The sequence below is a fragment of the Phacochoerus africanus genome, chromosome 2 (genome assembly GCF_016906955.1).
Source record: "Phacochoerus africanus isolate WHEZ1 chromosome 2, ROS_Pafr_v1, whole genome shotgun sequence".
In the NCBI taxonomy this organism is placed as follows: domain Eukaryota; kingdom Metazoa; phylum Chordata; class Mammalia; order Artiodactyla; family Suidae; genus Phacochoerus; species Phacochoerus africanus.
The window spans coordinates 252,239,737-252,256,673 of record NC_062545.1 but is presented as its reverse complement, the minus strand read 5'-3'; the positions used below and the strand labels follow the sequence as shown (position 1 = coordinate 252,256,673).

Here is a 16,937-nt window from a genome sequence, read left to right as displayed (position 1 = left end):
TAACAGGTGGAAGTCTGCAGAAGCAGAATGGCAGGATGTTGCAAGCCAAGGAGAGAAGACTGCAGAATCCAGTGTGGAGTGAAGATTTTGTTGGGGCAAGAGCCCTGCGGGTCTCAGACTAGGTGAAATGTGGACATGCTTTGGAATCTCAGGCGATTTCAATCCCACCTTTGCCCCTCACTAGCCATGGGACCTCTGGCCAATTTCTTGTCTTCTCTATGCTTCATTTTCCTCATCCCAAAAATAGAAGTTAACAACGTCTTGCTGTTACAAGAATTAAATGACATTGTGTGTGTGAGGTGCTTTGCAAAATGTCTGATGCTAGCTGGTAACAATTTTTTTTTTTTTTTTTTTGTCTCTTTAGGCCTGCACCTTCAGCATATGGAAGTTCCCAGGCCAGGGGTCAAATCAGAGCTACAACTGCCGGCCTACACCACAGCCACAGCAACCCGGCATCTGAGCCATCTGCAACCTACACCATTGCTCAGGCAACACAGGATTCTTAACCCACTGAGTGAGGCCGGGGATGGAACCAGCATCCTCATGGATGCTAGTCGGGTTTGTTACCACTGAGCCACAATGGGAACTCTTTTTTTTTGGTTTGTTTGTTTGTTTGTAGCTAAATTTTTAGTAGCTTTTGAGGTTTAAGGCCTTAGCAGTCCCTACGGTGAGAAACAGGCCAAGGAGATTCAAAGTCCAGCTCAAGGAGTAGCGTATCTCCTAGGTTGATGGCTTGAGATGTGTGGTCTAAGTTTAGCAATGGGAGGGGTGCTTTGTTTCAAAGGAAAGGTCAGGTGGAAGAGGATTAAGTCAATACATAAAGACAGCTCTGAAACACTAACAGGCAAAGAGCAGAAACAGCGTGAGGATCTTTTGAGAGGGGATAAGAAGAAGTAGAAGTGAAATTTCTGGAGTTCCTGCTGTGGCACAACGGGATCCTAGGGTCTTGGGAGCCTTGGGGCACTGGTTCAATCCCGGAACGGGCACAGTGGGTTAAGAATCCAGGGTTGCCACAGCTGTGGCTTAGGTCTCAACTGTGGCTCAGGTCTGATCCCTGGCCTGGGAACTCCATGTGCCGAGGGGCAGCCAAAAATGAAGAAAAAAGAAAAGAAATGATATATCTGAGAATACTAGGAAATGACTGTCCATCAGGTGGATGAGGCTTTTTCATCTGCACATGGCAGAAGGGGCCTGGAGGAAGGAATTGGTGAGGAAGCAGAGAATCCTCGCTGCTGGGACACGGGGACTCAGAAAGTGTGGAGAGAGGAAACTCTGTTGCTCAGGACTCAGCCTGGGATTTTATCTTGCAAAACGCAGAGGAAGCTTTTAACTATTTGGAGACTAAGTAGAAAGTAATAAAGGGAATTGTCGTGCTTTTTTATTTTTATTTTTTAAGTAGGTAATACAGACAGTAGTGAAAATCAAACTAGAATACCTAAAATTGAACTTTTCCTTTCCTTGCGCTTATTCCCTAGCTCTCCCCAGAGGCCAACATTGTTAGCATTTTTTCTTGTCAATCTAAAGCTATTCTGTGTATAAACAAGCACATGTTTATTTAACCAATCGATACTGATGGGCATTTAGGCTGCCTTGAATCTCTAAAATGACCATTTTGCTGCCATCCCTGTACATTTTGTTTATGCACTTGAGCAAATCCATCTGCAGAATAAATTCCTTGCACGTAGAGATGTGGGGCCAAAAGGAATGTGCTTTTTAATTTGGATATTGCTTAATGAAATTTCCCTCCGAAGACACTCTACCTGGTTCCACTTCTCGCTGCTACCCCACACAACAGAGACTTGACAGGGCCTCTGTGATCCCACAGGAAGCAAGCTCCTAGCCTTAGCCAACCTTTTCAAACCTTGTTAATCTGATGGGTAAAAATCAGAATTTCCGTTTCACTGCAATCCTCTCCAAGCAAGATTGCATACCTTTTCATCGTTTTGAATGCCGTTTGTTACTTGTTTACTGTGAAACTTCAGGGGCCCCGAACTTGAGTCATATTCTTTAATAAAGATCAGACTGATGAAGTTTTAAAATCCATCATCTTAGCCCCTTTAATCTTGAAGAAAGAGAAAGCTGGGGAGAGTTGATCTTTACCAGACAGTCCGTGAAAGCAGCTTTTCAGAAGCTCAGGTAACAATCAGCACAAAACACGCATGCCCTGGGGATCTGAGAAAGGAATGGGGCAGCATAAAAATAGCCCGGGTGAAGGGATTGATTTCTAATGGCCATGTTTCTTTTCCTGTTTGGGAGTTTATTACGAATGCTCCACCCAGACTTCTTAAATACCCACCCAGGCATTGTGAATTTCCCTGGTGCATCTGATCAGGGAAGGAAGGATTTACATTTAGTTATAATTAAAATTCTAATATATGGAATCTGAAGTCCCAGCCATGTCCTGAGACTTGCCACTGGTTTTATCGGGGCAAAGATGGCAGAATTTAAAACACCAGACCTGCTGTAGTCGAGGCAATCCACTAAAAAGGGTTCGAATAATTAGAGGAACATCCCTCTAGGCTTGTGTTACAAGAAACCTGCAGAAACCTACCTCATCGTCCCCTACTGGATAGTGAATGGTTTAAACATCCACTTTCTACAGCTGAGACCTCAAAAGCAAGCAATGTTGCTATGCTAACGGCTCCACCAGCCACATTCCGTGGCTGAACAGGGATGCTGAAACTGTATTAAAGGCAATTAAACAAGCCCTTAAAATTAGGCCCAGTGTACGACTTCAGAGGCTAATAACTAAGGATGTTTATAATAGAAGCTTCTGAAGAACCTACAAGAATTGGGGAACAGAAAGAGGACCCTTAAAAAAAAAGGAGATTTTTAACCACAAACGCAATCCAAAATAAATTACTCCCCATCTGTATCACCTCAGAAACTCATACCCTGTGTTCAGCTGCTGCTCACACCAGCTCTTGTGCAATTAGAATGTCCAAAACCTGCCCCGAACAGAGTGTATTTTATTCATTTAACCTGAACTTCCTTCTGGAAAGAATAATAATTTCATTCATCTAGATGAGCTGGATGGTGTCCAAGAAGTGGAAAAATAACCCTCTAAGCTCATGCCCGAGTCAGCCATAGGGCTTTCAAAGTGCAAAGGGTAATAAAGAACTGGCTCTTTAGACATTATTTTTGCACACTAGCAGCTGTACTTTCACGGCAGTGATTATTTTGTCTTACTGTTCCTTGAGGGCTCCCATGTAATGCTGTTTGGGGATGCATTCAAGTCTGTAAATGCTATTATCCACCTGAAGAAAGAAAAAAAAAAAAGAATCTTCATTTAAGGGAAAGAGTGGGCCCTAAAATGCAGAAATCAGAAGCAAAAATAATAATAATAATATTCTGTAAAAAACCATGAAGGGAAAGCACTGTTGGGTTTATTAAAAGTGAATGCTGCAAAGGAAAACAACGATGTTTATGTCAGTATTTTTTTTTTTATGGAGGAAAGAGATTGAATACACTCTTAGTCATGAGCCTCTGTGCAAAAATGATCTCATGAAATATTTATTCTTTGGACTCAGATCCTGAGATTTCTTTGGAATCGTTAAAATCCTAGACCTCATTGCAAATTTGTAGCATCCTTCCTCACAGCTTCTCGGTGCCTCTCACTCAGACAATTAGAATAAGGCAGACTTAGTAAGAATAACATCAAGATAAAATGGACTTTCTGGCCAGAGATTTTCAAGACTTGCTCATCTGCTTCCAGGCGTTCATTGAAACCATTGCGTAACAGTCTCACCAAAGGAAAACTCCCGACTCAAAGAAAGAGGCAAATAACATCCTGTAGCTTCCAAGGAACAGAGACCCATTTACCACCAAACACACCTTCGAGGCACCCATCGTTCCTTCAGATGTGGAGTATTTTACTCTAAAGTTTTTGTTTGTTTGTTTTTTGTTTTTTGTTTTTTTGTCATTTCTTGGGCCGCCCTGCGGCATATGGAGGTTCCCAGGCTAGGGGTCCAATCGGAGCTATAGCCATCGGCCTACACCAGAGCCACAGCAACACAGGATCCCAGCCACGTCTGCGACCTACACCACAGCTCACGGCAACACCGGATCCTTAACCCACTGAGCAAGGCCAGGGACCAAACCCGCAACCTCATGGTTCCTAGTCGGATTCGTTAACCACTGCGCCACGACGGGAACTCCCTAATCTGCAGTTTTGCTGAGACTAAGATGTAATATGAGGAACAACAGGGAAGTTTGTGACCAAAGTGAAGCTTTTATGAATGGACACTTGATACAATACCTAGGAAGAATTCCATTTTAATGCATTACATCATTCATTCAACAAAAGTTTACTCTGCTTCTCTGCTGTGCCAGGTACTGTTTAGGCACTGGAAATTGCTGTTGAAGACACTGTCTTAGGCTCCAGGTACCTAATAAATGAATAAAAGCAAGCCTTCCCAGTCTGCTCTGGGAGTCAGACATCACCTGTGCTAATACAGTTCCAAGTCGATTGCCTGGAAGAGGTCTTGAAAAAAAAATACAAGTTGGGAAAAAATGTTCTGCCAATTAGTAATCCACATAAAGGATTAAACCTGGCCCCAAAAAGTAATTTTGACCTTTTTAGACAGGAGAAAAATGAGGTAGGGGCATATTTTCTCTCTCGTCGCTTTAAAAAAAAATAAAACCACTACATTGCTGTAAGAAATCAGCCCTAATTAATAGCCTAGCATTCATAATGTGTCACATTTCTAAAATGTTGGTTCAATTTTCTTCTCAAACCCACTATGAAAAAGGTACAGTTTTCCAATTATACTCTTACTGTCAAATAGGAAGCTTGCACTAAATTCAATAAGAACTTGAAGCGATATGTTGGTGTAATGACCCACTCTGTTTAGTCTCTGCTAAATTAAAATGGAAATAAGTGACAGGTGTCCTGGAAACCATGATGGGTAAATGTACCTTCCCCCATCTTTCAGCTGGACAAAGCAGAAATCAAATTGTTTTATTGAACTGTAGTTCCTGGCATGGAAATGCTGAGTAAATATTTGTCCAAATACATGGTGTCTGGGGCCCAGATAAGTGAACTGAGTTACCGAAGGTCCCAGCTAAGGAGCAGCACAACCAAGGCTAAGTGCCAACCAACATTCTTTTAACGTCATGGTACTGCTTCTTTCATCATCCACAAGGCAAAGCAGTGTCCCTTAGCACCAAAGAGAGCACAGGGCTCTGTAGTTCGGTTGTCTGGGTTCAAAGCCTAGCTCTGCCATATACTAGCTGTGTGTCTTTGCAAAAGTTAATTAGTCTCTCTGTTCCTGTTTCCTTATCTGTAAAATAAGGCTAGTAGTAACTATTTCTTCTTCAAATGTTGGAAGGTTAAATAAATGTATAGATGGCAAAAAAAAAAAAAAAAAAAGAAAGGAAAAGGAGTTCCCGTCGTGGTGCAGTGGTTAACGAATCCGACTAGGAACCATGAGATTGCGGGTTCGGTCCCTGCCCTTGCTCAGTGGGTTAACGATCCGGCGTTGCCGTAAGCTGTGGTGTAGGTCGCAGACGTGGCTCGGATCCTGCGTTGCTGTGGCTCTGGCGTAGGCCAGTGGCTACAGCTCCAATTCGACCCCTAGCCTGGGAACCTCCATATGCCGAGGGAACGGCCCAAAGAAATAGCAAAAAGACAAAAAAAAAATGTATAGATGGCACAGTGGGCACTCAAAAGTGTTAGCACTTTTTTTTTTTCCTCTGAGGGTATTTAGAGAGCATGATTAATGCATTAATCATGATTAGTGGTATGATTCTGGCTGACACCAGCTGCTGTGGTAACATGATACTTGAGTGGATTCTGCTCAGTGTCCCAGTCAGGAGGACAGTCTCAGGCCAATGGACCGAATTATGGTCTAGTGACAGTGCTTCCCAACTTTTTCTTGTCCTTGGCACACATAGAAAATGATACTGGGGAGTTCTTGTCATGGCTCAGCAGTAGTGAACCTGACTGGTAGCCATGAAAATGTGGGTTTGATCCCTGGCCTTGCTCAGAGAGTTAAGGATCCGGCATTGCCACGAGCTGTGGTGTAGGTCGCAGATGAGGCTCAGATCTGGCATTGCTGTGGCTGTGATGTAGGCCTGTAGCTGCAGCTCCCAGTTGGAACCATAAGTCTGGGAACTTCCATATGCCGTGGGTGCGGCTCTAAAAAAAAAGCAAAAAGCAAAGAAAAGAAAGAGAGAGAGAAAATGATACCATTGTATGGCCCACTGGGGCAAGTAGACAAAGCTGCCTGAGACGCCAGGCTCCCCTGGTCCTGTCTACTTGCTCCAACAGCTGAGAGAATAAATGGTTTAGCCCCTGTGAGCCCTGTCAGTTAGGAGGCTGTCCTGAAATATTTGTCACCACCTCCCTGGTGCTCTAGTTCTGCTCAGGAAGACGGAGTTGTCCCCCACTTAGGCTAAAAGGAAAACAGGCCAGTTTGCCCCAACCAGTCTCCTCCGGAAAGTGTTTAGGGAACTTACGTGCTGCTGTTTGGACTGCACAGCAGCTGTTCCTGCCTCCAGGAACCCTGCTATGAAGTTGAGACATGTGCCAGAGCAGGTGAAAGTGCAACTGAGTACAGACAGCACCTAAGGGTGCAGTGAGCAGTCCCAGAAGATGCCGGAGGACTTTGGTCAGAGGATGTCGACTGTGCTCTCCTAAGAGCATGTCATCCAGACATCGGCATTCCGTTAAAAAGCAGAGCATCTCTTGATGCCTTGGCCTTTCTGGGTGGTGATCTGGTTGTTTGGAGGTCGAAGAAACCCTGTTGCTATTGTGTTGTTAATTCTGGTCAGCAAGGAAGACGGGGTTGGAAATGTGTAAGTGACAAGATCCTTGGAAGAAAACGACCTTGCTGTCTTAGAATCAAGGTGACATGAGTAGAATTCATTACTGTATTCTAAGCTTCTAGCTTTTAGAAGATCAGATTTCAAAAATGTCTAAAAGAATATTTCTCATGTGGCCTATAAATATGTCATAGATGATCTTAAAGAGGAAGGCATTTGGAGGCCACAATTTAAAACAGTATTGTAAAGAGAAGGAAGGTAGAACATAGGATCAAAAACAAAATGGCACGAGTTTCGTTGTGGCTCAGCAGATTAAGAACCCGACATAGTGTCCATGAGGATGTGGGTTCGATCCCTGGCCTTGCTCAGTGGGTTAAGGATCTGGCATTGCTGTGAGCTGAGGCTTAGGTCACAGATGCAGCTTGGATCTGGTGTTGCTGTGGCTGTGGCGTAGTTCTGCAGCTGCAGCTCCTAGCCTGGGAACTTTCATATGCTGCAGGTGCAGCCATAAAAAGAAAGGGGGGAAAAAAGTGGCAGAGACCTCTTTTTTTAAGGACTTCTGTAGTAGATGCATGTTTTGGTGAGGGCAAAAAGATGAAGTTTAATAGCAGAGCCAGAGCCATTCTTAAGGATGGTGTGTGAGGTTAACAGGACAGATGAAGAGGTGCTTGACTTCTGTTTTGTTTTTCCCTTTCTCAGCATGGAAGCCAGTCATATATACTAACTGCAGAAGGTAAAAAGAACAAAGAGAACGAAATGGAAATCCATGAGAAGAGAACGAGTAGTCAGGAAATATTTTTCTGCTTTACAGTTAATTAAAGTCTTCAGGTTCAGAAAAAGATGGCCTCGAAGCAAATTTGCATATGTCATTGCTGAGCCAGCAGCAGTACACTTTGAAAAACTGTGGAGTCTTGGGAAAATGCCAGAAGAATAGGCAGGGAAATGCCATTACAGATTCTTGAAAAATGAATTGTAAAACTTGGACTGATACGCTTGATGGTAGTACCAAAGAAAATTTGAGAACAGATTCTTTTTTTAAGCACTTAGTAGAGGAAGCAGGGTTCACGTAGGAGCTGCATGGATTCACTCAGAATGTCATGCTAATCTTCCAGGATTCTTAGTAGGCCAAGAGTAGAAGGACTAACTTGATAAGTAGAATTGGTCAAAAACTAACATTTAATGTTGAAACATAAGATAATCTTCACACTTCAGAAATAAGACAAAGATGACTGCTCATACTCAGTATTACTCTAAAGGCCTTACCAATGCAATAAACCAAGAAAACGAAATAAAGAATAAATGCTGGAAAGGAAGTAACAAAAATTCATGGGATTATTTTATAATACAAGTGAATTCCAATTAATAAGAGTTCGGCAAACTGACCAGAGGCGGAAATACCCTTAAGTCAGCAGTTTTATATATCTAGTAGTAAAAAAAAAAAAAATAGAGAAAATGCAATCATTAATGAGGTCCCATTTTCAATCATGACAAAACTGAAATATAGCTGGAAATAAAGTTAATAAGATATATTCCATACCTTTGTGGAAAAGTTAAAAATTCTGACTAAGGGGCATTTAAGAAGATCTGAATAAATGGTGAGAAATACCTTATGAATATATTCTCTCAAATTAATCCATTATATTTAATGCTCCAAATCATAATTCTGATGAGGATTTTTTTTTTTTTTGGTAGTAACTTGAATTGTAAAGTAATCTGAGCAAGTAAGTGCATGAGAGTAGCAAAGAAAAAAAAAAGCAATAAATGATGGGAAAGGAACAGAATTTGTCCTATCATAAATATATTTAAAAGTAATTAAGACAATCTGGTGCTGATTTAGCATTAGATAAATAGACCAATAAAAATATAAAGAGTCCAGAAAGGCATACAGGTAGCTATTGTGTATCAGTCATGGGCAATCAGGAGAAATAAAATCACTCGGCATTTCTTACAGAGGGAATTGAATATAGGGAATTGATTATACAAGGGATGAAGAATTAAGCAGCCAAAGTGATCAGTGAGGCAGCCCAGAAACTAGCAACAGTAGAACCTGCGTATCACTCCTGGAGCTGGAGAGACAAAGGGACGACAAGAGGTGGCAGGGTTCCAGAGCCCAGGAGCTGGGGCTGTAGGAAGCCAGTCTAATGGAAGCTGAAGCCCCAGGGGACTCATCAGCTACTGCTGAAAACATCCCCTGAGGTACAAAAAGAAGAAATACCTTGACTTTTCTGCTTTTCCCACCCTCCAGTCTCTGTCACTGCCTCCCATCGGCCAAACCTACATAGAAACCAGAGGGCAGCTGGGGTGGGGGGGGGCGAGGGGGGGATAAGGAGGGGAGGGGTGACTGGGAAATGCTTTTACTTGGAAACAGAGCAGATCAGCAGATCTAAGAGCATTTGGAAAGGTAAGGTCAGGGTAAGCAGGGGAGTGTACCCAAGCCAGCCTGGGGAGGAGCCAATATGAAGAAGAATTCCTATAAATATTGTGAGGGAACGTTGTGGGGGTTTTTTCTGACCTGTAGAATGAGTTGTCTCAACATCACCAAAGGACATGAAAACATGTGATGTGGCAGCCTCTCTTCCTGCCAAGCTTACTATGTCATTGGAAAGACGTGTTCACGAAGATGTCTCAGGCAGTGGGGTTCCAAGGTGGTCTTGGGATTTTCCCGATGAGTGCATTTGCTGCCTGAAATAGAAGCTGAGGCAGATGGGAGGATATAGCAGGTGGGCGGCAGTGAGGTCGGAGTTCTGGATTGTGTCCCAGGCTCAGCCAGTCACCCACTGTGTGACCTGGTCACCTCCCCCTCCCCCCCAGAGAGCCCCCGTTTCTCCCTATGCAAAATGAGGAGGTTAGACCAGGGCATTTTCTCAGCCCTGGCTGCACACTGGGCTGAGAGATAGATGATGATGTAATTAGTCAGGGTAAGGGTTCTACACTGATATTTTTCAAAATATCCCTTGGCGATTTTTTGTATCCGCTTTCCTGAGATATAAACTATATGCCATGCAATTCACTAATTTAAATTGCACAATTCAGTGGTTTTAGACTTCTCACATAGTCTAATTTCACTACAGTCTAATTTTAGGACTTTTTCACTTCTCCTAAAAGACGCCCCATACCCAGTGACAATCACTTCCTATTTGCCCCCATCCTCCCAGTCCTAGGTGACCACTAATCTGTTTTCTCGCTATGGATTTGCCTATTCTGAACTTTTCCTATAAATGGAATTATGCCACATGTGGCTTTTTGTGTCTGGCTTTTGTTCACTTAGCATAATGTTTTTAAGGTTCATCCATCTCATATCATGGATCGCTATTTCACTCCATTTTGTGAACGAATACTGTTCTATTGCATGGATACACCACACCTCACCGGTTCATCAGTTGATGGACATTTGGGTTGTTTCCACCCTTTGGCTTTTATGAATAATGCTGCTGTGGATATTCACGTAAAGTCTTTGTGTGGACATGTTTCAGTTTCTCTTGGGTATATACCGAGGAGTGGAATTGCTGGGTAATACGGTAACTCTATGTTTAACCGTTTGAGAAACTGCCAGGCAGATTTCCAAAGCAGTTTGCCATTTTGCGTTCTCAGGTTCCCCTGGTGCTTTTGATATTCATCCAGAATTTGAAACCGCCTAATTGGATGATATCTTAGGGGCTCTGTTTCTCTAATTCTGTCATTTTTTTAAAATCCAAGATTAGATCCCAAGGGCTGCTCCCCAAAGCTCACGTCACTCCCTAGCTGAGCTATAGAGTTTGTGATTGTTTTTTCAGAGCATCCTGATAACTCCTAGCCTTATTTTTTTGTTTGTTTTTTGTCTTTTTGCCAATTCGAGGGCTGCTTCCGAGGCATATGGAGGTTCCCAGGCTAGGGGTCAAATCAGAGCTGTAGCCACTGGTCTACACCAGAGCCACAGCAACGCGGTATCTGAGCCGCGTCTGCAACCTACACCACAGCTCACGGCAACGCCGGATCGTTAACCCACTGAGCAAGGCCAGGGATCGAACCCACAACCTCATGTTTCCTAGTCGGATTCATTAACCACTGAGCCACGACGGGAACTCCTCCCAGCCTTATTTTTGAGGGAAAGCCCTATAAAGTTCTGTGTTCCAGCTCAGGACCCTCCCCCATCCCTGCCCTGCACCACTCATAGCTCTGGTGGTAGATTTTGGAGGATTATTCTGAGTAATTATGTCATTATTATATTAACAATTATAATAATTATACTATAATTGGTATAACAATGGTATAATAATGTAATAATTATTATCATGTTATAAACTTCTGAATAATTACCCCATCACCCCATATGCAACACATTTGGGTTAAGTACCATGTGTGTGGCCTGCTGGGATCCCGGAGTCAGGGCGGGGAGAGGCTCCGGTGGGATCCGGCAGGGCCATGTAAGTCCCCCAACACTGGGTCTGTCAAGCTGTATCCCCTTCAAATACAGTCAAGACCATCCCATAGGACACAGCTCCTTTCCCTCCCCCAGCAGGAAGATTAACGTCTCTGGAGCTGGCAGTAAATTGGAGAAGAAATTAGATCTAGTTCCCCTTCTCCCTTCACATCTCCTAACAGGGCGTCTTCCTCACCTTCCTCAAGTCCCAGTGTAAAAGGAGGTGGCACCAGCTTCCTCGCAGGGTAGCTATAAAAGTTAAACACGAAAGCGCTTCACATCTGCTGGGCACACAGCAGCCCCCTTCTTCCACACCAGATCTTTCTGAGCGGCTGACTTATGAAAGCAGAGGCAAAGCCTACACACCCCTCCTCCATCAACCTCTGAAAACCTAGACTTGTGACCTTGTCAGAAGGCCTGAAGCCTCGGGAACCTCAGCCTCTGTTGACAGTGAGCAGAGAGCTGGCGTCATCTCCTGAACCTCAGCCCCCAGGCTGTGACGTCATTTGCATCACAGTCCACGAGTTCTGCAGGGAACAGTCCACAAGGCCAGGAGCAGTGGTTTCCTTAACAGACCCACAAACCCACACAACACCATAAGCTAGGATCTCCAGGGTGGCCCTCCATGTGTATGAGCTGAGAAAGTACCCAGGGTGTTCCAGTCCCGTTTAGGAACTTTTGCTTTTCTAGAAACTTACCCTGAGTGATCTGGGCAGCTTCTTTGACCCTCATCTTTTTCTCTTCCCATTTGTCTCTTTCTCAGTCTTCCCCATAAGTAGCTGTAAAGTAAAAGTCACACATGCATTTTTTATTTGACATGTTATTAAATACAGTTTATCACTCCCTGCATATATATTTATTTTCCTGTTTAACTTTTCACTCTGGGTTTTCTGGAAATAAAAAACCACCCACTTTTAACTTGGAAAGATAAGGAAGTACATGATACTACTGCTGCATTCCAGGTCCACGGCAGACATCACTAATCAATCACAGCACTCTTTCCTCCAGAGCCGAGCATAACCTCACAGTCCTCCTTCGTCTTGCATTCTAAGCAGAGAGTGAGAATCAGTTGCAGTTGGCAAGGGAGAGGATGTCTCTTTACCATTCCTCAGAAATTCTTGCTCAGAACTTTCCAACACCACCTCCAGCCCTTATTATAAACCAGATCTCTGCTGTAGGGCATCTTTTTCACATTCAGTGTATCCTATTTGAAGTTCACAGTTTTTCCTCCTCCAAACAGCCCTCACTCCCAGTCTCCTTCTCTCTGTTAAGGGCATGCCATTTGCCTGGTCCCCCAGGCTAAAAAATTCAAAATTTTCTTTTCTTTTTTTTCTTTTTCTTTTTTTGTATTTTTGTCTCTTTTTAAGGGCTGCACCCGCAGGATATGTAGGTTCCCAGGCTAGGGGTCGAATTGGAGCTACAGCTGCTGGCCACAGCCACAGCCACGTTGGATCCGAGCCACGTCTGCGATCTACACCACAGCTCACAGCAACACTGGATCCTTAACCCACTGAGTGAGGCCAGGGATCAAACCCACAACCTCATGGTTCCTGGTCAGATTTGTTTCCACTGCGCCACAACGGGAACTCCAAAAATGCAAAATTTTCTGACTCCTCCCTGTCTCTGTGTTCTCCCCTTCTCCATCCCTGCCAGTACCCCATCCTATTATCCCTCTCTTCCCTGCAGTGTTTCTCTGCTTTGTCCCTGCTGCCTAGACCAGCACAGCACCCATCACACCTCTGACAGGCTGGTCGCAGTGTGGGAGAAGGGCAGGGTGGAAGATGAGCCCTCAGGTGTGAAGCCTCCGGGGCTGAAGCGGATTTTTTCTCTTCTGAGCTCCCAGTCTCTCTGCCTCCACTGGACAGATCTTATTTTCACCATATTTGAGACACAGAAAAATAAGGCCAGCAAACTTTGCAGTTCACACCCCTGTTGTCACATCCCAGCTCCACAACTTCATTCATCCTTCCTCCCTCTCTCCCTGCTTCTCTCCTTCTCTCCCTCCCGCCTTCCCTTCCTTTTATCAAATAATTACGGAGCACCAGTGACCTACTGAGCAAAGGTCTCTACATTTATAAAATAGGAATTGTATGTAAAATAGGCAGCCCAGCCTCTGAGACAGAGCAAGTCCTGGATAAATAGGTAGAGGATAGGCTGCTTTTCAGACCTGGAAATGCACCCAGAGATCATGTGACCCACCTCATGTCACAGAGGAGGAAACTGAGGCCTGGGACAACTGTCTGAGGTTCTTTCACAGGGTTGGGCAGACCTAAGACATGAAGCCAGCTGTCTCAATGACAACTCGGTGCCCGTTTCGTTGCCACCATTACTGCCACCATGAGGAGGTTGGTTATGGTCAGATTGGAGGTGTGAGCGCTGGAGTGTGACCCCAGAAGCCAAAGTCACAGCTTCCTCCACATTCTTACACACACGTGCACACACACACATTCACTATGTGAGACTGTCCTGCGCGAAGTCTCCAGGAGGCAGTCAGGGTGGACCAGAGACCCAGTGCTTGTGACAACGTGGGGACAGCAGTGCTGTTTCTTCTGGAATACATCCCGCATCTGCAGCAGAGTCCTCCTTGCCAATAGACGTGTCCCCATCCCATTCCTTATTTGGTATAGCCTGTGATAATAGTTTCAAAATGGGAACTATTTTTCTATTTGTGAGTTTGAAACATCGAGAGATTGCCAGCCATGCTGCAGCTCCGGTTCAACCCCTAGCCTGGGAACTTCCATAAGTCACAGGTGCAGCCCTAAAAAAGAAAAAAAAAATTTACTTTTATACAAATGCAGCCATAAAATATAATTCAAATCTTTTTATAGAGAAGAGATGAAAGCCAAAGTTCTTAGAGTCCTCAGAAGTCACAATAAGGCCCTGTTTGTCTCTTAAAAAGGGAGGGAGAGCTTTTGTCTTTGTTTCCGTGTGTTAAACCTACAGGTAACTGACTGACCCTGATTGGATCATAGCCCAGCACAAGTCGCTCTACCTGGTAGGAGGGGGGACTTTGGCCCACCCCAAAGGGGAAATATCAGCCTCACACTCATGCCACCGTAAAGAATGTGGTTTCCTATAAGAAAAAGTATTCTGTTTCAAGAATGTCCCCCCAAATTTGACTGTGTACCCTAAATGAAGCCCCCCTTATGATGCCCTGCCCAACACCTTCACCAACCCCAGGAAAACTACTTGCCTCCACCTCTACCTCTCTGCTTCCTTAGCAGTTTGTTCCAGTGAGATTGTAACTGATCAAATGACAGTTTCCTACCCTGGGGGAGTGAGCTCCGTGAAGACAGAGTGAAGGAGCAGGCAGTAGAAATCTGGTCTACAGGAATAGCTGAAAGAGGGCTTAGCTCTGCTTAGGGATGTGAGAAGGAGACTTTGATCTGGGTGTTAAAGCCTGGAGGTCTTCCTGGAGGAAGGGGTGTTTTAACTGGGTTCAGGGAGGAGGAAGGACTCGAGGGGACAGAAAGAGGCAAAATGTACCAGCCTAGGAAGGACTTGGGTGTAGAGAAGAATATAGCAGGATATGAACTGAAAAGAGAACAGGACAAGATCCTGGGCGGTGGTGGTAGGAGTGACACACATAGAGGAATTTGGATTTTACCCCTCAATCTGAGGCTGTTAGCCTCGGTCCACGGAGCAGCTGTAAAGGGCCTGTACTTGAGTGTTGGTGCCTTTTTCTGCAGAGAAGTTCCATGGTTTTCATCAGATTTCCAAAGGGTTTTTCTGTCTTAAATTGGTTAGGAGTCAGTAGTGACAGAGAAGTATTTGAGCTCCTGGAGGGAGGAGTGCCACAGTCTAGCATGTGATCAAGACTGCTCTTTTGGGAGTTCCCGTCGTGGCGCAGTGGTTAAAGAATCCGACTAGGAACCATGAGGTTGCGGGTTCGGTCCCTGCCCTTGCTCAGTGGGTTAACGATCCGGCGTTGCCGTGAGCTGTGGTGTAGGTTGCAGACGCGGCTCGGATCCCGCGTTGCTGTGGCCCTGGTGTAGGCCAGTGGCTACAGCTCCAATTCGACCCCTAGCCTGGGAACCTCCATATGCCGCGGGAGCAGCCCAAGAAATAACAACAACAACAACAACAAAAGACAAAAAAAAAAAAAAGACTGCTCTTTGGCCACTGGGCAGTGGAGGATGTGCTGAAGGAGGAGTAGAGCTGTTGGGAATCTGTTTCAAGAGCCTAAGGAGTTAACGTGGGCTTAATATAGGGCAATAGCATCAAGAGGAGCATCGGAATTAGAAGATGTGGTAGCAGTGACATTAACAGGTGGCTTTCTGCACGGTGGGGGTGATGGAGAGGAGGAGAAAGTGACTCCAAGATTTCTAGTTTGTATCATGATCTTGTCATTGGATGGTTAACACCTTATTTTTTAATTTGATAATTGCCTTATTTCCTCCTCCCATGTCGAGGATGTCGTTTTTTAAAAGAGAAATTATTTCATTTCAAACTTAAGAATGTTTTTTCAGGTTTAACATCTCTGATATGTACAAATTTCCACTTTCTGCTTTTCCTTTGAGCGCACTGTTGTCCTTGTGTCCTGTTCTGCAGTGATCCTGTGGCTCTGTTTGTCGAATCTATTTCTCTTGGTTTTCAATGCTTAGAGAACCTCTTTTAAAGTATGCACAGGAATATCAAGGCTCTTTGCTTTTCTAAATTCTGACTTTGACACCCTCCACAGCTACCCGCTCCCTTCCCCAGGGCTCAGCAGCTCGGACCGGCTGCCTTTTGGTCTTGAGGAGAATGGGGGCACGCCGTTCACCACCAAAGCTTCCGGAAGGCACCACCATCACCACCACCAGCACCAGCATCACACGAACTATGGCATCTCGCTGACCCTGGAGAACAAGGAAGGGCCTTCGAGGTCCCCAAACTCCAGCAGTAAATCCCTCACAAGTGAGTAGGGGTATGGGGGATGGGGTGGGGGAGTGATGCAGCAGGGCTTTCCTAAATGCTCAAGACACTGGACACAGTGCAGCTCAGAACAGTGGAAATGTCAGAGCTGGGTTACCCGGTCTGGGCGAGAGCAGACAAGAGCACTTGTGCATCAGGCAGGAGTGACCTAGGGATCATGGTTGACCAGGAGGCTCTGGATTTCTTCCAGAGGTGCAGCCATCTCTCTGCCTCCTTCCGGGCCAGTTCTCTGCTTCTGCTGCATCCAGAAGCAGAGAACTGGATGAGCGCTTGGCTCAGTGATGGAACCCGAACCGAAACAGGGGGAAGGGAGGTGGCTGGAATCTCTAATTCCCAACCACAGGAAAACCCATTCTGTTTCATGTCTGACATCCCGCCTCTGAGAGCAAAGTGTCAGGTAGATCCAGCACGCACTGTTACAGGTCCCAGTGAAAGACGTTTTTACGGAAATGGAGAGTAAGCCATTAGAAACATTTTTAGCAATATGACAGAGTGAAGTTCTATCTGTTAAAACTAATTAAAAATGTGGGCTTGGATTTTGTATGCCTGTTATTTTCTTTTTCTAAATTCATTTTTACTATATTTTACCAAAGAATGGGTCTGTGACAGGCTGTGGGGGAAGAATTTGTTCTTTAGCACATATGGTTTGAAAACGTGCTGAGGGAGAGGCGAGAGTCAGGAGCTTCGATTCTCCCTGTTAAACCGAGTCCCCTCTGGGATCCTTGGCTTTCTCATCTGTGAAATGGGGTAGAGGGTGTTGAGACAATGGCCAAGGAACATTCTAGCTCTGATGTCTCATGAGCCTGTGGTCTGCTGAAAAGGACGAGCCATTGAGCCTTCACCTGGAGACCCTGAGGAG

At 44.8% G+C, this 16,937-nt stretch overlaps 1 protein-coding gene across 1 annotated transcript in view; it reads left to right on the top strand.

Moving 5' to 3' along the window:
- Positions 1-16,937, top strand: part of EPB41L4B (erythrocyte membrane protein band 4.1 like 4B) — a 142,333-nt gene that overhangs the window by 84,645 nt on the left and 40,751 nt on the right. Inside the window, 1 exon segment of the mRNA XM_047768117.1 lies at positions 15,846-16,060. Coding sequence (XP_047624073.1) covers positions 15,846-16,060 — 215 coding nt within the window.